Source organism: Haematobia irritans, chromosome 2 (genome assembly GCF_050003625.1).
Source record: "Haematobia irritans isolate KBUSLIRL chromosome 2, ASM5000362v1, whole genome shotgun sequence".
Classification (NCBI taxonomy): Eukaryota; Metazoa; Arthropoda; class Insecta; order Diptera; family Muscidae; genus Haematobia; species Haematobia irritans.
Window position 1 is genome coordinate 108,902,095 of NC_134398.1, and position 21,749 is coordinate 108,923,843.

At 37.5% G+C, this 21,749-nt stretch overlaps 1 protein-coding gene across 1 annotated transcript; it reads left to right on the forward strand.

The window, feature by feature from the left end:
• The first annotated feature begins 6,151 nt into the window (after positions 1–6,151).
• Positions 6,152–6,801, forward strand: LOC142223716 (putative ATP-dependent RNA helicase DDX43). The gene is made up of 2 exons (XM_075293566.1): positions 6,152–6,291; positions 6,374–6,801. The coding sequence occupies exons 1-2, from the start codon at positions 6,171–6,173 to the stop codon at positions 6,673–6,675; spliced, it is 423 nt and encodes a 140-aa protein (XP_075149681.1). The 5' UTR covers positions 6,152–6,170; the 3' UTR covers positions 6,676–6,801.
• The last annotated feature ends 14,948 nt before the right edge of the window (positions 6,802–21,749 follow it).

Consider the following 21,749-nt stretch of genomic DNA (forward strand, 5'->3'; position numbering starts at 1 on the left):
ATGTGCTCCAACAGTGTTTTTGAACGAGGATATCCCTGATTCCAAGTTTTCCACTGGGGGGCAGAATATAGATTCTACCATGGAAGCCAAGAACGGACTTCGTTCAAAATTCCGCTAATGGGACATCAAAGTGGAGGTCATTACCCACATTTTGATGTATGCCATGAGTTCCAACAGTGTTTTTGGACGAAGATATCCCTGATTCCAAGTTTTCCATTGGGGACAGAACATAGATTCTACCATGGAAGCCAAGAACGGACTTCGTTCAAAATTCCGCTATTGGGACATCAAAGTGGAGGTCATTACCTACATTTTGATGTATGTCATGAGTTCCAACAGTGTTTTTGAACGAAGATATCCCTGATTCCAAGTTTTCCACAGGGTTGGGCAGAACATAGATTCTACCATGGAAGGCAGGAACGGACTTCGTTCAAAATTTCGCTAATGGTACATCAAAGTGGAGGTCATTACCTAGATTTTGATGTATGTCATGAGTTCCAACAGTGTTTTTGAACGAAGATATCCCTGATTCCAAGTTTTCCACTGGGTTGGGCAGAACATAGATTCTACCATGGAAGGCAGGAACGGACTTCGTTCAAAATTTCGCTAATGGTACATCAAAGTGGAGGTCATTACCTACATGTTGATGTATGTCATGAGTTCCAACAGTGTTTTTGAACGAAGATATCCCTGATTCCAAGTTTTCCACTGGGTTGGGCAGAACATAGATTCTACCATGGAAGGCAGGAACGAACTTCGTTCAAAATTTCGCTAATGGGACATCAAAGTGGAAGTCATTACCTACATTTTGATGTACGCCATGTGCTCCAACAGTGTTTTTGAACGAGGATATCCCTGATTCCAAGTTTTCCACTGCGGGTGGAGGGGCAGAATATAGATTCTACCATGGAAGCCAGGAACGGACATCGTTCAAAATTCCGCTAATGGGACATCAAAGTGGAGGTCAATACCTACATTTTGATGTATGCTATGAGTTCCAACAGTGTTTTTGGACGAAGATATCCCTGATTCCAAGTTTTCCATTGGGACAGAACATAGATTCTACCATGGAAGCCAAGAACGGACTTCGTTCAAAATTCCGCTAATGGGACATCAAAGTGGATGTCATTGCCCACATTTTGATGTATGTCATGTGTTCCAACAGTGTTTTTGAACGAAGATATCTCTGATTCCATATTTTCCACAGGGTTGGGCAGAACATAAATTTTATCATGGAAGGCAGGAACGGACTTCGTTCAAAATTTCGCTAATGGGACATCAAAGTGGTGGTCATTACCTACATTTTGATGTATGTCATGAGTTCCAACAGTGTTTTTGAACGAATATATCCCTGATTCCAAGTTTTCCACTGGGGGGCAGAACATAGATTCTACCATGGAAGGCAGGAACGGACTTCGTTCAAAATTCCGCTAATGGGACATCAAAGTGGAGGTCATTACCTACATTTTGATGTATGTCATGTGTTCCAACAGTGTTTTTTAACGAAGATATCCCTGATTCTAAGTTTTCCACTGGGGGGCAGAACATAGATTCTACCATAGAAGTCAGAAACGGACTCCGTTCAAAATTCTGCTTACGGCACATCAAAGTGGAAGTCTTTGCCTACATTTTGATGTACGCCATGTGCTCCAAGAGTGTTTTTGGACGAAGATATCCCGGTTTCCATTTTTGACACCTTTAGATCACATTGAGAATGTTTCTTAATGTGAAGGTTCAATTATTTTCAATAAAAATGCATTCATGAAGAAAACATGGTAAAAATGAAATTCGAAAGTTGTGGCAACTCCGGTGGATTGGTTTGTTGTCGTTCAAAATTTAGAATAATAAAATAATTTTATTTATTATTTTATTAAAAATGAAGATCTCACGGTACAGCACAAACAGAAATGGTAAACATATTAGTGTTTTTATTGTTCGCTATGTTGTACATCAAAATATTCCACAGCCATAGCGTTTTGGCGCCAAAACGTGAATTGACATGCAAATTGAGAAAGAAGGGAACAACAGAATTCATTCAGGAATATGATTTATGGAGAAGGCAATCGCCGTGAACAAATTGGATGTGTTGGAGGTAGTATGGAAATTATTATCTGCACTCCTGATCGTTTAAATTGTACAAGCGAATGTTATTGACACAGCCACTATTACTTATCCATTTTTAGATGAAGCTCATCGTATTTTGGATATGGGTTTTGACCCTCAGATTCGGAAGATATCATTGGATATACGGCCCGATAAACAACCTGTAATGACAAGTGCTAGGAGTCCGACATTTTACCGACGGTTATTTGAACAATCCCATACCGGTGCGTGATGTATCATTGGATTTGGTCGAGCAAACAATCGAAATTGTTGAAAAGAATGAAAAATTCTATTTCGCTATTGCAGATATTATCTCTGGTGAAGCAAACAATCTTATAGCAACTGATATCGCCTCATGTGACCTGGTCATAGAAGATATAACCCATGTCATCAATTTCCAGTTCCGAAATATCGAAGAATACAGTAACAGTGCTATATTTAGTTATAGAACTCGATCCGATTGGGGCATAGCATCGGAATTAATTCCTATACCTGAAGAAGCTGGTCAGGATATACCATCTGACTCCCGACCATGGCTGAACCTTTTGCTAAAACCAAAGAACGCTGTGCTGAAGAAGCACATAATCGAACGCAATGTGGTAGAGTAGGCGTTAGTTATGGCGGTCGTAGTGGTAGTAAATAACATGGAAAATCTTCCAAACGACCTATGAATTAGCACAAACATTTTTATTGATTCCATAAAAATCTATTACATATTCATTAGTAACGTTAAAGGTGATTTTTTATTAAAATATGTATGTAGTAACATTTTTGCTGTTAAAGGTGGGTACTATGTTCGAGTTGAAAATCATTTTATTTTCTCGATTACTTTTTCTAAAATAATCAAAATTGTAAATGAAAACAAACATAATTCTGCTAAAGCTTGACGAAATCTCGATAAAAAATAAAATGCGCATCAATTAAATTTAATTATCTTCTTCAAATTAAACTATTTTAATGAAGTAACCACGAAAATTTCAACGGGAAAACCGAACATAGTACAGACCTTAAAATGAAAGTTTTAGATTTGTATAAACAAATGTAAAGAGAATCTCCTTCCATTCGAGTTTATGAATTAAAACTAAACAAAATTTCTTTATGTTACTTTTTTAATTTAATTTATATACTTTTTTAATTGGACATAAAAAAAAATACTTGATTAAAAAATTAATTGATTTCATAAGAAAATTTCAATTAATTTTTTAATTGATTCAATTAAAAATTTAATTGACTGTGTTTTAAATTTGATTAAAAAATTGATTGATTAATTACATTTTTAATAGTTTGTTGACTTAAAGATTTTGTCTTCCAATTTTTTGACAAAAGGTTAAGGTTAAATAAAACTCAAATAAAAACATCTGGAGTTTTTTCATTCCAGATTAAAACCAAATATATATTTTAATAAAATTAAAAATATTTAAAATATTTTAATAATAATAAATGAATTGAATTTATAAGTTAAAATCATATTGTTGTTTTTTACCCACCTTCATCTATGTAGTGAAAAAAATGGATTCTGAGATATCTTCATCCAAAAATATTTGAAATTAATTTCACGACGGCTACAATTTGGTAATTGGATTCATGATTTTTGTAATAAGTTGAAAATCAAATACAAACATAATTGAAATCACAATTGGAAATTGATGACATGGGTTATATCGTCTATGGCCAGGGCACGTGAGGCAGTTGCTATAAGATTTTTTTCTTCATCAGATGTAATATCTGCAATAGCGATTACATTTTTTCCACTAAGGGTTAGTAGATAGATTCTATCATAGAAGCTAGGAAGGATCTTCGTTCAAAATTCTGGTTATGGGACATCAAAGTGGAAGTCATTACCTACATTTTGATGTACGCCATGTGCTCCAACAGTGTTTTTGAACGAGGATATCCCTGATTCCAAGTTTTCCACTGGGGGGCAGAATATAGATTCTACCATGGAAGCCAAGAACGGACTTCGTTCAAAATTCCGCTAATGGGACATCAAAGTGGAGGTCATTACCCACATTTTGATGTATGCCATGAGTTCCAACAGTGTTTTTGGACGAAGATATCCCTGATTCCAAGTTTTCCATTGGGGACAGAACATAGATTCTACCATGGAAGCCAAGAACGGACTTCGTTCAAAATTCCGCTATTGGGACATCAAAGTGGAGGTCATTACCTACATTTTGATGTATGTCATGAGTTCCAACAGTGTTTTTGAACGAAGATATCCCTGATTCCAAGTTTTCCACAGGGTTGGGCAGAACATAGATTCTACCATGGAAGGCAGGAACGGACTTCGTTCAAAATTTCGCTAATGGTACATCAAAGTGGAGGTCATTACCTAGATTTTGATGTATGTCATGAGTTCCAACAGTGTTTTTGAACGAAGATATCCCTGATTCCAAGTTTTCCACTGGGTTGGGCAGAACATAGATTCTACCATGGAAGGCAGGAACGGACTTCGTTCAAAATTTCGCTAATGGTACATCAAAGTGGAGGTCATTACCTACATGTTGATGTATGTCATGAGTTCCAACAGTGTTTTTGAACGAAGATATCCCTGATTCCAAGTTTTCCACTGGGTTGGGCAGAACATAGATTCTACCATGGAAGGCAGGAACGAACTTCGTTCAAAATTTCGCTAATGGGACATCAAAGTGGAAGTCATTACCTACATTTTGATGTACGCCATGTGCTCCAACAGTGTTTTTGAACGAGGATATCCCTGATTCCAAGTTTTCCACTGCGGGTGGAGGGGCAGAATATAGATTCTACCATGGAAGCCAGGAACGGACATCGTTCAAAATTCCGCTAATGGGACATCAAAGTGGAGGTCAATACCTACATTTTGATGTATGCTATGAGTTCCAACAGTGTTTTTGGACGAAGATATCCCTGATTCCAAGTTTTCCATTGGGACAGAACATAGATTCTACCATGGAAGCCAAGAACGGACTTCGTTCAAAATTCCGCTAATGGGACATCAAAGTGGATGTCATTGCCCACATTTTGATGTATGTCATGTGTTCCAACAGTGTTTTTGAACGAAGATATCTCTGATTCCAAATTTTCCACAGGGTTGGGCAGAACATAAATTTTATCATGGAAGGCAGGAACGGACTTCGTTCAAAATTTCGCTAATGGGACATCAAAGTGGTGGTCATTACCTACATTTTGATGTATGTCATGAGTTCCAACAGTGTTTTTGAACGAATATATCCCTGATTCCAAGTTTTCCACTGGGGGGCAGAACATAGATTCTACCATGGAAGGCAGGAACGGACTTCGTTCAAAATTCCGCTAATGGGACATCAAAGTGGAGGTCATTACCTACATTTTGATGTATGTCATGTGTTCCAACAGTGTTTTTTAACGAAGATATCCCTGATTCTAAGTTTTCCACTGGGGGGCAGAACATAGATTCTACCATAGAAGTCAGAAACGGACTCCGTTCAAAATTCTGCTTACGGCACATCAAAGTGGAAGTCTTTACCTACATTTTGATGTACGCCATGTGCTCCAAGAGTGTTTTTGGACGAAGATATCCCGGTTTCCATTTTTGACACCTTTAGATCACATTGAGAATGTTTCTTAATGTGAAGGTTCAATTATTTTCAATAAAAATGCATTCATGAAGAAAACATGGTAAAAATGAAATTCGAAAGTTGTGGCAACTCCGGTGGATTGGTTTGTTGTCGTTCAAAATTTAGAATAATAAAATAATTTTATTTATTATTTTATTAAAAATGAAGATCTCACGGTACAGCACAAACAGAAATGGTAAACATATTAGTGTTTTTATTGTTCGCTATGTTGTACATCAAAATATTCCACAGCCATAGCGTTTTGGCGCCAAAACGTGAATTGACATGCAAATTGAGAAAGAAGGGAACAACAGAATTCATTCAGGAATATGATTTATGGAGAAGGCAATCGCCGTGAACAAATTGGATGTGTTGGAGGTAGTATGGAAATTATTATCTGCACTCCTGATCGTTTAAATTGTACAAGCGAATGTTATTGACACAGCCACTATTACTTATCCATTTTTAGATGAAGCTCATCGTATTTTGGATATGGGTTTTGACCCTCAGATTCGGAAGATATCATTGGATATACGGCCCGATAAACAACCTGTAATGACAAGTGCTAGGAGTCCGACATTTTACCGACGGTTATTTGAACAATCCCATACCGGTGCGTGATGTATCATTGGATTTGGTCGAGCAAACAATCGAAATTGTTGAAAAGAATGAAAAATTCTATTTCGCTATTGCAGATATTATCTCTGGTGAAGCAAACAATCTTATAGCAACTGATATCGCCTCATGTGACCTGGTCATAGAAGATATAACCCATGTCATCAATTTCCAGTTCCGAAATATCGAAGAATACAGTAACAGTGCTATATTTAGTTATAGAACTCGATCCGATTGGGGCATAGCATCGGAATTAATTCCTATACATGAAGAAGCTGGTCAGGATATACCATCTGACTCCCGACCATGGCTGAACCTTTTGCTAAAACCAAAGAACGCTGTGCTGAAGAAGCACATAATCGAACGCAATGTGGTAGAGTAGGCGTTAGTTATGGCGGTCGTAGTGGTAGTAACTAACATGGAAAATCTTCCAAACGACCTATGAATTAGCACAAACATTTTTATTGATTCCATAAAAATCTATTACATATTCATTAGTAACGTTAAAGGTGATTTTTTATTAAAATATGTATGTAGTAACATTTTTGCTGTTAAAGGTGGGTACTATGTTCGAGTTGGAAATCATTTTATTTTCTCGATTACTTTTTCTAAAATAATCAAAATTGTAAATGAAAACAAACATAATTCTGCTAAAGCTTGACGAAATCTCGATAAAAAATAAAATGCGCATCAATTAAATTTAATTATCTTCTTCAAATTAAACTATTTTAATGAAGTAACCACGAAAATTTCAACGGGAAAACCGAACATAGTACAGACCTTAAAATGAAAGTTTTAGATTTGTATAAACAAATGTAAAGAGAATCTCCTTCCATTCGAGTTTATGAATTAAAACTAAACAAAATTTCTTTATGTTACTTTTTTAATTTAATTTATATACTTTTTTAAATTGGACATAAAAAATACTTGATTATATAATTAATTGATTTCATAAGAAAATTTCAATTAATTTTTTTAATTGATTCAATTGACTGTGTTTTAAATTTGATTAAAAAATTGATTGATTAATTACATTTTTAATAGTTTGTTGACTTAAAGATTTTGTCTTCCAATTTTTTGACAAAAGGTTAAGGTTAAATAAAACTCAAATAAAAACATCTGGAGTTTTTTCATTCCAGATTAAAACCAAATATATATTTTAACAAAATTAAAAATGTTTAAAATATTTTAATAATAATAAATGAATTGAATTTATAAGTTAAAATCATATTGTTTTTTTACCCACCTTCATCTATGTAGTGAAAAAAATGGATTCTGAGATATCTTCATCCAAAAATATTTGAAATTAATTTCACGACGGCTACAATTTGGTAATTGGATTCATGATTTTTTGTAATAAGCTGAAAATCAAATACAAAAATAATTGAAATCACAATTGGAAATTGATGACATGGGTTATATCGTCTATGGCCAGGGCACGTGAGACAGTTGCTATAAGATTTTTTTCTTCACCAGATGTAATATCTGCAATAGCGATTACATTTTTTCCACTAAGGGTTAGTAGATAGATTCTATCATGGAAGCTAGGAAGGATCTTCGTTCAAAATTATGGTTATGGGACATCAAAGTGGAAGTCATTACCTACATTTTGATGTACGCCATGTACTCCAACAGTGTTTTTGAACGAGGCTATCCCTGATTCCAAGTTTTCCACTGGGGGTGGGGGCAGAATATAGATTCTACCATGGAAGCCAGGAACGAACATCGTTCAAAATTCCGCTAATGGGACATCAAAGTGGAGGTCAATACCTACATTTTGATGTATGCCATGAGTTCCAACAGTGTTTTTGGACGAAGATATCCCTGATTCCAAGTTTTCCACTGGGGGCAGAACATAGATTCTACCATGGAAGCCAAGAACGGACTTCGTTCAAAATTCCGCTAATGGGACATCAAAGTGGAGGTCATTACCCACATTTGGATGTATGTCATGTGTTCCAACAGTGTTTTTGAACGAAGATATCTCTGATTCCAAGTTTTCCACTGCCCGGGTAGAACATAAATTTTACCATGGAAGCCAGGAACGCACTTCGTTCAAAATTTCGCTAATGGGACATCAAAGTGGAGGTCATTACCTACATTTTGATGTATGTCATGAGTTCCAACAGTGTTTTTGAACGAAGATATCCCTGATTCCAAGTTTTCCACTGGGGGCAGAACATAAATTTTATCATGGAAGGCAGGAACGGCCTTCGTTCAAAATTCCGCTAATGGTACATGAAAGTAGAGGTCATTACCTACATTTTGATGTATGTCATGTGTTCCAACAGTGTTTTTTAACGAAGATATCCCTGATTCCAAGTTTTCCACTGGGTTTGGCAGAACATAAATTTTATCATGGAAGGCAGGAACGGACTTCGTTCAAAATTTCGCTAATGGGACATCAAAGTGGAGGTCATTACCTACATTTTGATGTATGTCATGAGTTCCAACAGTGTTTTTGAACGTAGATATCCCTGATTCCAAGTTTTCCACTGGGGGGCAGAACATAGATTCTACCATGGAAGGCAGGAACGGACTTCGTTCAAAATTCCGCTAATGGTACATGAAAGTGGAGGTCATTACCTACATTTTGATGTATGTCATGAGTTCCAACAGTGTTTTTGAACGAAGATATCCCTGATTCCAAGTTTTCCACTGGGGGCAAAACATAGATTCTACCATGGAAGCCAGGAACGGTCTTCGTTCACAATTCCGCTAATGGGATATCAAAGTGGAGGTCATTACCCACATTTTGATGTATGTCATGTGTTCCAACAGTGTTTTTTAACGAAGATATCCCTGATTCCAAGTTTTCCACTGGGGGGCAGAACATAAATTTTATCATGGAAGGCAGGAACGGACTTCGTTCAAAATTTCGCTAATGGGACATCAAAGTGGAGGTCATTAGCTACATTTTGATGTATGTCATGTGTTCCAACAGTGTTTTTTAACGAAGATATCCCTGATTCTAAGTTTTCCACTGGGGGGGGGCAGAACATAGATTCTACCATAGAAGTCAGAAACGGACTCCGTTCAAAATTCTGCTTACGGCACATCAAAGTGGAAGTCATTACCTACATTTTGATGTACGCCATGTGCTCCAAGAGTGTTTTTGGACGAAGATATCCCGGTTTCCATTTTTGACACCTTTAGATCACATTGAGAATGTTTCTTAATGTGAAGGTTCAATTATTTTCAATAAAAATGCATTCATGAAGAAAACTTGGTAACAATGAAATTCGAAAGTTGTGGCAACTCCGGTGGATTGGTTTGTTGTCGTTCATAATTTAGAATAATAAAATAATTTTATTTATTATTTTATTAAAAATGAAGATCTCACGGTACAGCACAAACAGAAATGGTAAACATATTAGTGTTTTTATTGTTCGCTATGTTGTACATCAAAATATTCCACAGCCATAGCGTTTTGGCGCCAAAACGTGAATTGACATGCAAATTGAGAAAGAAGGGAACAACAGAATTCATTCAGGAATATGATTTATGGAGAAGGCAATCGCCGTGAACAAATTGGATGTGTTGGAGGTAGTATGGAAATTATTATCTGCACTCCTGATCGTTTAAATTGTACAAGCGAATGTTATTGACACAGCCACTATTACTTATCCATTTTTAGATGAAGCTCATCGTATTTTGGATATGGGTTTTGACCCTCAGATTCGGAAGATATCATTGGATATACGGCCCGATAAACAACCCGTAATGACAAGTGCTAGGAGTCCGACATTTTACCGACGGTTATTTGAACAATCCCATACCGGTGCGTGATGTATCATTGGATTTGGTCGAGCAAACAATCGAAATTGTTGAAAAGAATGAAAAATTCTATTTCGCTATTGCAGATATTATCTCTGGTGAAGTAAACAATCTTATAGCAACTGATATCGCCTCATGTGACCTGGTCATAGAAGATGTAACCCATGTCATCAATTTCCAGTTCCGAAATATCGAAGAATACAGTAACAGTGCTATATTTAGTTATAGAACTCGATCCGATTGGGGCATAGCATCGGAATTAATTCCTATACCTGAAGAAGCTGGTCAGGATATACCATCTGACTCCCGACCATGGCTGAACCTTTTGCTAAAACCAAAGAACGCTGTGCTGAAGAAGCACATAATCGAACGCAATGTGGTAGAGTAGGCGTTAGTTATGGCGGTCGTAGTGGTAATAAATAACATGGAAAATCTTCCAAACGACCTATGAATTAGCACAAACATTTTTATTGATTCCATAAAAATCTATTACATATTCATTAGTAACGTTAAAGGTGATTTTTTATTAAAATATGTATGTAGTAACATTTTTGCTGTTAAAGGTGGGTACTATGTTCGAGTTGGAAATCATTTTATTTTCTCGATTACTTTTTCTAAAATAATCAAAATTGTAAATGAAAACAAACATAATTCTGCTAAAGCTTGACGAAATCTCGATAAAAAATAAAATGCGCATCAATTAAATTTAATTATCTTCTTCAAATTAAACTATTTTAATGAAGTAACCACGAAAATTTCAACGGGAAAACCGAACATAGTACAGACCTTAAAATGAAAGTTTTAGATTTGTATAAACAAATGTAAAGAGAATCTCCTTCCATTCGAGTTTATGAATTAAAACTAAACAAAATTTCTTTATGTTACTTTTTTAATTTAATTTATATACTTTTTTAAATTGGACATAAAAAAATACTTGATTATATAATTAATTGATTTCATAAGAAAATTTCAATTAATTTTTTTAATTGATTCAATTAAAAATTTAATTGACTGTGTTTTAAATTTGATTAAAAAATTGATTGATTATTACATTTTTAATAGTTTGTTGACTTAAAGATTTTGTCTTCCAATTTTTTGACAAAAGGTTAAGGTTAAATAAAACTCAAATAAAAACATCTGGAGTTTTTTCATTCCAGATTAAAACCAAATATATATTTTAACAAAATTAAAAATTTTTAAAATATTTTAATAATAATAAATGAATTGAATTTATAAGTTAAAATCATATTGTTTTTTTACCCACCTTCATCTATGTAGTGAAAAAAAATGGATTCTGAGATATCTTCATCCAAAAATATTTGAAATTAATTTCACGGCGGCTACAATTTGGTAATTGGATTCATGATTTTTTGTAATAAGCTGAAAATCAAATACAAAAATAATTGAAATCACAATTGGAAATTGATGACATGGGTTATATCGTCTATGGCCAGGGCACGTGAGACAGTTGCTATAAGATTTTTTTCTTCACCAGATGTAATATCTGCAATAGCGATTACATTTTTTCCACTAAGGGTTAGTAGATAGATTCTATCATGGAAGCTAGGAAGGATCTTCGTTCAAAATTATGGTTATGGGACATCAAAGTGGAAGTCATTACCTACATTTTGATGTACGCCATGTGCTCCAACAGTGTTTTTGAACGAGGCTATCCCTGATTCCAAGTTTTCCACTGGGGGTGGGGGCAGAATATAGATTCTACCATGGAAGCCAGGAACGAACATCGTTCAAAATTCCGCTAATGGGACATCAAAGTGGAGGTCAATACCTACATTTTGATGTATGCCATGAGTTCCAACAGTGTTTTTGGACGAAGATATCCCTGATTCCAAGTTTTCCACTGGGGGCAGAACATAGATTCTACCATGGAAGCCAAGAACGGACTTCGTTCAAAATTCCGCTAATGGGACATCAAAGTGGAGGTCATTACCCACATTTTGATGTATGTCATGTGTTCCAACAGTGTTTTTGAACGAAGATATCTCTGATTCCAAGTTTTCCACTGCCCGGGTAGAACATAAATTTTACCATGGAAGCCAGGAACGCACTTCGTTCAAAATTTCGCTAATGGGACATCAAAGTGGAGGTCATTACCTACATTTTGATGTATGTCATGAGTTCCAACAGTGTTTTTGAACGAAGATATCCCTGATTCCAAGTTTTCCACTGGGGGCAGAACATAAATTTTATCATGGAAGGCAGGAACGGCCTTCGTTCAAAATTCCGCTAATGGTACATGAAAGTAGAGGTCATTACCTACATTTTGATGTATGTCATGAGTTCCAACAGTGTTTTTGAACGAAGATATCCCTGATTCCAAGTTTTCCACTGGGGGGCAGAACATAGATTCTACCATGGAAGGCAGGAACGGACTTCGTTCAAAATTCCGCTAATGGTACATGAAAGTGGAGGTCATTACCTACATTTTGATGTATGTCATGAGTTCCAACAGTGTTTTTGAACGAAGATATCCCTGATTCCAAGTTTTCCACTGGGGGGCAGAACATAGATTCTACCATGGAAGCCAGGAACGGTCTTCGTTCACAATTCCGCTAATGGGATATCAAAGTGGAGGTCATTACCCGCATTTTGATGTATGTCATGTGTTCCAACAGTGTTTTTGAACGAAGATATCTCTGATTCCAAGTTTTCCACTGGGTTGGGCAGAACATAAATTTTATCATGGAAGGCAGGAACAGACTTCGTTCAAAATTTCGCTAATGGGACATCAAAGTGGAGGTCATTACCTACATTTTGATGTATGTCATGAGTTCCAACAGTGTTTTTGAACGAAGATATCCCTGATTCCAAGTTTTCCACTGGGGGGCAGAACATAGATTCTACCATGGAAGGCAGGAACGGACTTCGTTCAAAATTCCGCTAATGGGACATCAAAGTGGAGGTCATTAGCTACATTTTGATGTATGTCATGTGTTCCAACAGTGTTTTTTAACGAAGATATCCCTGATTCTAAGTTTTCCACTGGGGGGGCAGAACATAGATTCTACCATAGAAGTCAGAAACGGACTCCGTTCAAAATTCTGCTTACGGCACATCAAAGTGGAAGTCATTACCTACATTTTGATGTACGCCATGAGCTCCAAGAGTGTTTTTGGACGAAGATATCCCGGTTTCCATTTTTGACACCTTTAGATCACATTGAGAATGTTTCTTAATGTGAAGGTTCAATTATTTTCAATAAAAATGCATTCATGAAGAAAACTTGGTAACAATGAAATTCGAAAGTTGTGGCAACTCCGGTGGATTGGTTTGTTGTCGTTCATAATTTAGAATAATAAAATAATTTTATTTATTATTTTATTAAAAATGAAGATCTCACGGTACAGCACAAACAGAAATGGTAAACATATTAGTGTTTTTATTGTTCGCTATGTTGTACATCAAAATATTCCACAGCCATAGCGTTTTGGCGCCAATACGTGAATTGGCATGCAAATTGAGAAAGGAGGGAACAACAGAATTCATTCAGGAATATGATTTATGGAGAAGGCAATCGCCGTGAACAAATTGGATGTGTTGGAGGTAGTATGGAAATTATTATCTGCACTCCTGATCGTTTAAATTGTATAAGCGAATGTTATTGACACAGCCACTATTACTTATCCATTTTTAGATGAAGCTCATCGTATTTTGGATATGGGTTTTGACCCTCAGATTCGGAAGATGGTTAGGTTAGGTTAGGTTAAAGTGGCAGCCCGATTAAGATTCAGGCTCACTTAGACTATTCAGTCCATTGTGATACCACATTAACTAAAAGTACCTATTACATATGGGCACTTCTAGTTTTAACCGCTGAACCTTCTTGATTATTTTTCTTTGTTGAACCAACCAGATTGTTCCAAAAACATTAGCAGACTGCTTAAGTTAACGTTTTCCAGATCCGCCAGTAATCTGAAGCTATATGCTCCTAAAAGTTGCTTGCGCTTTACACAAAATGCAGGACACTCACACAAGAGGTGTTTAATTGATTCTTTTTCCTCCGCATCATGACAGCTCATACAATAGTCATTATACTTCGCGCCAATAGTTTTTGCAAAATCTCCTATCAGGCAGCGACCCGTTATAGCAGATATCAGGAGTGATATCTGACGTCTCGAGAACATTAGCATATCTAGTGTGCGGTTTAAGTTGAAATGGGGCCATATTTGCTTGGTGTCGTTACAACCCTTGCAATTCTCCCATCGAACATTTGCCATCATAACAGCCTTCTCACGCAGCATGAGCTTGCAGGTAGCTAGGGGCATACCAACAAATTCTAGTTCCCCTGGAATATGTAAGGTAGTTCCTAGCCTTGCCAACTCATCCGCTACGCAGTTCCCCGGTATGTTCCTATGGCCAGGCACCCATATTAGGTGAATATTGTACTGCTCAGCCATCTCATTGAGAGATTTGCGGCAGTCGATGGCCGTTTTCGAGTTGAGGAACACAGAGTCCAAGGATTTTATTGCAGGTTGACTGTCTGAGTATATATTAATGCCAATATTTGTTGGAACATTACTTCTCAGCCAATTCGCCACCTCTCTTATTGCTAATATTTCAGCCTGAAAAACACTACAGTGATTAGGTAATCTTTTCGCTATTCGAATTTCCAGATCTTTAGAATATACTCCGAACCCCACTTGTCCATTCAATTTGGAGCCATCAGTATAGAAATCTATATATCTTTTATTCCCCGGGGTCTGTGTACACCACGCCTCACTGTTGGGGATTAGAGTCTCAAACTTTTTGTCGAAAAGTGGACTCGCCAAGGTGTAATCCACTACGTTAGGCACATCTGACATTGTTTTGAGGACAGAACTGTGACCGTAACCTTTTTCCGACCACAGCGATAGTTCGCGCAACCGCACAGCCGTTGTTGCAGCTGACTGTTTGGCCAAAATGTCTAAAGGCAATAGATGCAGCATGACATTAAGGGAATTTGTTCCTGTCTTGCTGAATGCGCCTGAAATACACAAACACGCCATACGCTGAACTTTATCTAAACCAGTCGGTTTCTGATGTGCCGGCCACCAGACTACAACACCATATAGCATTATAGGTCTAACCACTGCCGTGTATAGCCAATGCACAATTTTTGGTTTTAGTCCCCACTTTTTTCCTATTGCCTTTTTGCACGAGTACAAAGCTACAGTTGCCTTCCTCGCCCTTTCTTCAATATTAAGCTTAAAGTTCAGCTTCCTGTCCAAAATAACGCCAAGGTATTTTGCACAATCACCAAAGGGAATTTCAATACCCCCTAAGGAAATAGGCCTAACCGTGGGAGTTTTGCGATCTTTGCAGTACATGACTAATTCTGTCTTTGCGGGATTTACCCCAAGACCATTGTCTTTCGCCCATTTTTCAGTCATCCGGAGGGCCCTCTGAATAATATCTCTGATTGTGGATGGGAATTTTCCCCTGACTGCCAGAGCTACATCATCTGCGTATGCCACCACTTTTATCCTTTCTTTTTCTAGAGTAACCAGAAGGCTATTTATAGCAACATTCCAAAGAAGAGGTGATAGAACTCCTCCTTGGGGAGTGCCTCTGTTCACATACTTTTGTATGTTTGCTTGTCCCAGTGTGGCTGAAATACGTCTCTTCATTAGCAGTTCGTCTAACAGCCTGAGTATACATGGATCAACATTCAGAGTTGTCAGTCCATTTAATATCGAGCTCGGATGGACATTATTGAACGCCCCTTCGATGTCTAGAAACGCCACGATTGTGTATTCTTTGACAGATAGTGAGCTTTCAATAAAGCTGACTAGTTCATGTAGTGCGGTCTCAGTAGACCTGCCCTTCGAGTATGCATGCTGTCGTTTCGAGAACAAACTTGAATCGATGCTAGTTCTAAGATAAATATCTATCATCCTCTCCAGAGTCTTAAGTAGGAATGAGGATAAGCTGATTGGTCGGAAATCCTTCGCCCTCGAGTGAGAGGCTTTTCCCGCTTTAGGTATGAAGACGACTTTTGTTTCCCTCCACTTTCCTGGGATATATGATAAGTTGATACATCCTTTATATATCACCGACAACCAGGGGATAATTTTGTCAGTTACAGCTTGTAACTCCGCCGGAGTAATTCCATCAGGTCCAGGGGATTTGAATGGTCCAAAGCTATTTAGCGCCCATCTTATTCTAGTTTCCGATACAATTTCCTCGACAGGAAACGACCGCTGAGCAACTGTGGCACCGCCAGTACATGGTTCAACCGTCTGATTTCCAGGAAAATGTGTGTCCAATAGTACCTCCAGCGTCTCCTCACTGGACGTTGTCCAATTGCCCTCCGATGTTTTAATGAAACCTGGAGCGGAGTTGGTGGATGCTAGAACCTTCCGTAGTCTGGAAGCCTCGGACGTATTCTCAATACTGCTGCAGTAAGCATTCCAAGAGTTATGCTGAGCCTTTCTCAGTTCTCGCTTGTATCCTCTCAGAATCTTCTTGTAAGCGTCCCAGTCCTCAGAAGCTCTGGTGGACTTTGCCTTGTTAAAGAGCTTCCTGTAGGATTTCCTCATATTACTTAATTCCGTAGACCACCATGGTGGTCGATGTTTCCCCCTTGGCTTTCCTCTAGGGCATGCAGCTTTCAGTGAGATGTTGAAGGCCTTAGTAATCCGCTCCACTGCGTATTCGATATCTTGCACATTTCTCATATTTGTCTCTGGTATTTCCGGTATCATCATATTGAACGATTCCCTATACCTATTCCAGTCAGCTTTCCTTGCATTTGGCGGAAATATGGTCTTGGTGGTATGAACATCAAATTTGAAACTGATGTAGCGATGATCTGAGAAGCTGTGTTCACTTAAAACATGCCACTCAGATATCATTTCATTCAGTTCTTGCGAGGCCAAGGTGATGTCCAAAACCTCTTGCCTGTTTTTAGTGACAAAGGTTGGGACATCTCCCTTGTTGCAAACTACCAGATTAGTACGCAAAATAAACTCTATTAGCGACTCTCCCCTTGCATTAGTATCACTACTTCCCCATATACTATGATGTGCATTCGCATCGCATCCCATAATGAGTTTCGTCTTTGTTTTCCGTGACTCCTCCACTAAGGTCTTAACGGCATATGGAGGCATCTCCCTGTCATGTCCCATGTAGACCGAAGATACCCAATATTTGCATTTGGCTATTTCTAAACTGGCAACGACAGTGTCTGTATTGCACATTGAAGGAAGCAGAAACAAGTTGAGCTCGTTTTTAGCAATTATACAGGCTCGATTTACATCATTACCAGTATACTGCAATAGTTTGAACCCCGGAGTACTTAATTCACATATTTTGTTTTTATAAACATATGGTTCTTGAATAAGAACTATATCTATGTCCCCTTTCATCAGGAGAACTTTTAAGGCAGCACATGCAGCCTTACAATGATGAAGATTTATCTGGAGGATCCGTAGGACCATCGAGATTTTCAACAACCGTCACATCAGCCGCTTCAATCGAGTCATCAAGAATGTCCTCTTCAGAGATATCGGTGACTCTCGCAATAACCATAGGTTCAACTTTGGTGAGTTCTGAGGCAGTAGAAGCCTCCTCACGCATACGGAATCTATCCATGTCTTCAAATGTCTTGGTATCCCCCTCGACTTCGCAAGAGGATCCGCTTACTTCTGATTCAGACAGAGGCTTGTCCATTTCTGAATCCTTTAGCTGATCGTTTTTATACACCTTCATTTGGATATAATGAAAGCCATAACATACACGGCCCTGGGACTTTGCTAGATGTGGCAAAGACTGAGTGTTCAATATAAACACTGCATGCCGTCTTGGCCCATCCACTTCATCCAAACGGCCAACCTTCCAATCAGCTGTTGGAAGATCTGGATTGCATTGTTTCAGTCTATTTAAAACAGATTCAGGGTCAGGAGGGTTTGCAGGTATCCACGCATGTGCTCTTGGTCTAGCCGGTATGTCTTTCTTCTCGACTAACTCTAGAGCAGCTCCTTCCCAAACTTCACCAATTAGTATCAGAGCAGCTTTAAAACATTCTATAGACCTCTGGTCCTCAAATGCGACTAGCTTAAATCGTCCTTGATACCAACCAGCCTCTTGGTGTCGAGGATCTGGGCCGGGAAACTTTTCCAGCACCTGTGAGTAGACGCCAGACAAAGCATTCTCAATTTCCCCCCATTTGTGCTTTGGAACCATACCGTCCAATGCTCCTTTATTTATGATAGCCATCACAAGGCTGTCTTTAGCAACTGAGGCAAACGATCGTTGATCCCTTTTGGAGGATGGCAGCTCATCCGGTGATCGTTCCCTTTTTCCAGCCTCAAGAATTCCTTGAGCCCATTTTAAGGAATCGCTTTGTTTAGCCGACAACGTGCTTGGGTCGACTGATCCCAATTTCTTTAGGATAAACAAAGCATTTCTGCGTTCTTTGAATCTCTTTCGTGAGGGATTACCTCCTTTTGATACCGTTACCTTGGAAAAGGTCCGACTTGTCAAATTGTCGCCACCTGTCGACCCGTCTACAGGTCGACTAATTGGGCCTAAATCTTGGTCATTGCCCAAATCTATAACTCCAGTCGATACTCGTCCACTGGGCCCTGAAGTTAGCAACCCAGTGGATGTCTTTGAATTTCTCTGCATGGTGGCCTAATATCCCACCACACTTGAAATTCGTAGTAGGTACTTATTACGATGATTTCATCCGCTATTAAAAAACACGTCCGTTCCGTTCGACGGTTGAAATATGGGTTCGGAAGATATCATTGGATATACGGCCCGATAAACAACCCGTAATGACAAGTGCTAGGAGTCCGACATTTTACCGACGGTTATTTGAACAATCCCATACCGGTGCGTGATGTATCATTGGATTTGGTCGAGCAAACAATCGAAATTGTTGAAAAGAATGAAAAATTCTATTTCGCTATTGCAGATATTATCTCTGGTGAAGTAAACAATCTTATAGCAACTGATATCGCCTCATGTGACCTGGTCATAGAAGATGTAACCCATGTCATCAATTTCCAGTTCCGAAATATCGAAGAATACAGTAACAGTGCTATATTTAGTTATAGAACTCGACCCGATTGGGGCATAGCATCGGAATTAATTCCTATACCTGAAGAAGCTGGTCAGGATATACCATCTGACTCCCGACCATGGCTGAACCTTTTGCTAAAACCAAAGAACGCTGTGCTGAAGAAGCACATAAATTTAATCGAACGCAATGTGGTAGAGTAGGCGTTAGTTATGGCGGTCGTAGTGGTAGTAAATAACATGGAAAATCTTCCAAACGACCTATGAATTAGCACAAACATTTTTATTGATTCCATAAAAATCTATTACATATTCATTAGTAACGTTAAAGGTGATTTTTTATTAAAATATGTATGTAGTAACATTTTTGCTGTTAAAGGTGGGTACTATGTTCGAGTTGAAAATCATTTTATTTTCTCGATTACTTTTTCTAAAATAATCAAAATTGTAAATGAAAACAAACATAATTCTGCTAAAGCTTGACGAAATCTCGATAAAAAATAAAATGCGCATCAATTAAATTTAATTATCTTCTTCAAATTAAACTATTTTAATGAAGTAACCACGAAAATTTCAACGGGAAAACCGAACATAGTACAGACCTTAAAATGAAAGTTTTAGATTTGTATAAACAAATGTAAAGAGAATCTCCTTCCATTCGAGTTTATGAATTAAAACTAAACAAAATTTCTTTATGTTACTTTTTTAATTTAATTTATATACTTTTTTAATTGGACATAAAAAAAAAATACTTGATTAAAAAATTAATTGATTTCATAAGAAAATTTCAATTAATTTTTTAATTGGTTCAATTAAAAATTTAATTGACTGTGTTTTAAATTTGATTAAAAAATTGAGTGATTAATTACATTTTTAATAGTTTGTTGACTTAAAGATTTTGTCTTCCAATTTTTTGACAAAAGGTTAAGGTTAAATAAAACTCAAATAAAAACATCTGGAGTTTTTTCATTCCAGATTAAAACCAAATATATATTTTAATAAAATTAAAAATATTTAAAATATTTTAATAATAATAAATGAATTGAATTTATAAGTTAAAATCATATTGTTGTTTTTTACCCACCTTCATCTATGTAGTGAAAAAATTGGATTCTGAGATATCTTCATCCAAAAATATTTGAAATTAATTTCACGACGGCTACAATTTGGTATTGGATTCATGATTTTTGTAATAAGTTGAAAATCAAATACAAAAATAATTGAAATCACAATTGGAAATTGATGGCATGGGTTATATCGTCTATGGCCAGGGCACGTGAGGCAGTTGCTATAAGATTTTTTTCTTCATCAGATGTAATATCTGCAATAGCGATTACATTTTTTCCACTAAGGGTTAGTAGATAGATTCTATCATAGAAGCTAGGAAGGATCTTCGTTCAAAATTCTGGTTATGGGACATCAAAGTGGAAGTCATTACCTACATTTTGATGTACGCCATGTGCTCCAACAGTGTTTTTGAACGAGGATATCCCTGATTCCAAGTTTTCCACTGGGGGGCAGAATATAGATTCTACCATGGAAGCCAAGAACGGACTTCGTTCAAAATTCCGCTAATGGGACATCAAAGTGGAGGTCATTACCCACATTTTGATGTATGCCATGAGTTCCAACAGTGTTTTTGGACGAAGATATCCCTGATTCCAAGTTTTCCATTGGGGACAGAACATAGATTCTACCATGGAAGCCAAGAACGGACTTCGTTCAAAATTCCGCTATTGGGACATCAAAGTGGAGGTCATTACCTACATTTTGATGTATGTCATGAGTTCCAACAGTGTTTTTGAACGAAGATATCCCTGATTCCAAGTTTTCCACTGGGTTGGGCAGAACATAGATTCTACCATGGAAGGCAGGAACGGACTTCGTTCAAAATTTCGCTAATGGTACATCAAAGTGGAGGTCATTACCTACATTTTGATGTATGTCATGAGTTCCAACAGTGTTTTTGAACGAAGATATCCCTGATTCCAAGTTTTCCACTGGGTTGGGCAGAACATAGATTCTACCATGGAAGGCAGGAACGGACTTCGTTCAAAATTTCGCTAATGGTACATCAAAGTGGAGGTCATTACCTACATGTTGATGTATGTCATGAGTTCCAACAGTGTTTTTGAACGAAGATATATCTGATTCCAAATTTTCCACAGGGTTGGGCAGAACATAAATTTTATCATGGAAGGCAGGAACGGACTTCGTTCAAAATTTCGCTAATGGGACATCAAAGTGGTGGTCATTACCTACATTTTGATGTATGTCATGAGTTCCAACAGTGTTTTTGAACGAATATATCCCTGATTCCAAGTTTTCCACTGGGGGGCAGAACATAGATTCTACCATGGAAGGCAGGAACGGACTTCGCTCAAAATTCCGCTAATGGTACATCAAAGTGGAGGTCATTACCTACATTTTGATGTATGTCATGTGTTCCAACAGTGTTTTTTAACGAAGATATCCCTGATTCTAAGTTTTCCACTGGGGGGCAGAACATAAATTCTACCATAGAAGTCAGAAATGGACTCCGTTCAAAATTCTGCTTACGGCACATCAAAGTGGAAGTCTGTACCTACATTTTGATGTACGCCATGTGCTCCAAGAGTGTTTTTGGACGAAGATATCCCGGTTTCCATTTTTGAC

Coding starts and splice junctions, on each gene's coding strand:
- LOC142223716 (XM_075293566.1), top strand. CDS start 6,171: ATGGGTTTTGACCCTCAGATTCGGAAGATATCATTGGATATACGGCCC. Junction 6,292..6,373: donor ATTTGAACAATCCCATACCG/GTGCGTGATGTA, acceptor TCGCTATTGCAG/ATATTATCTCTGGTGAAGCA.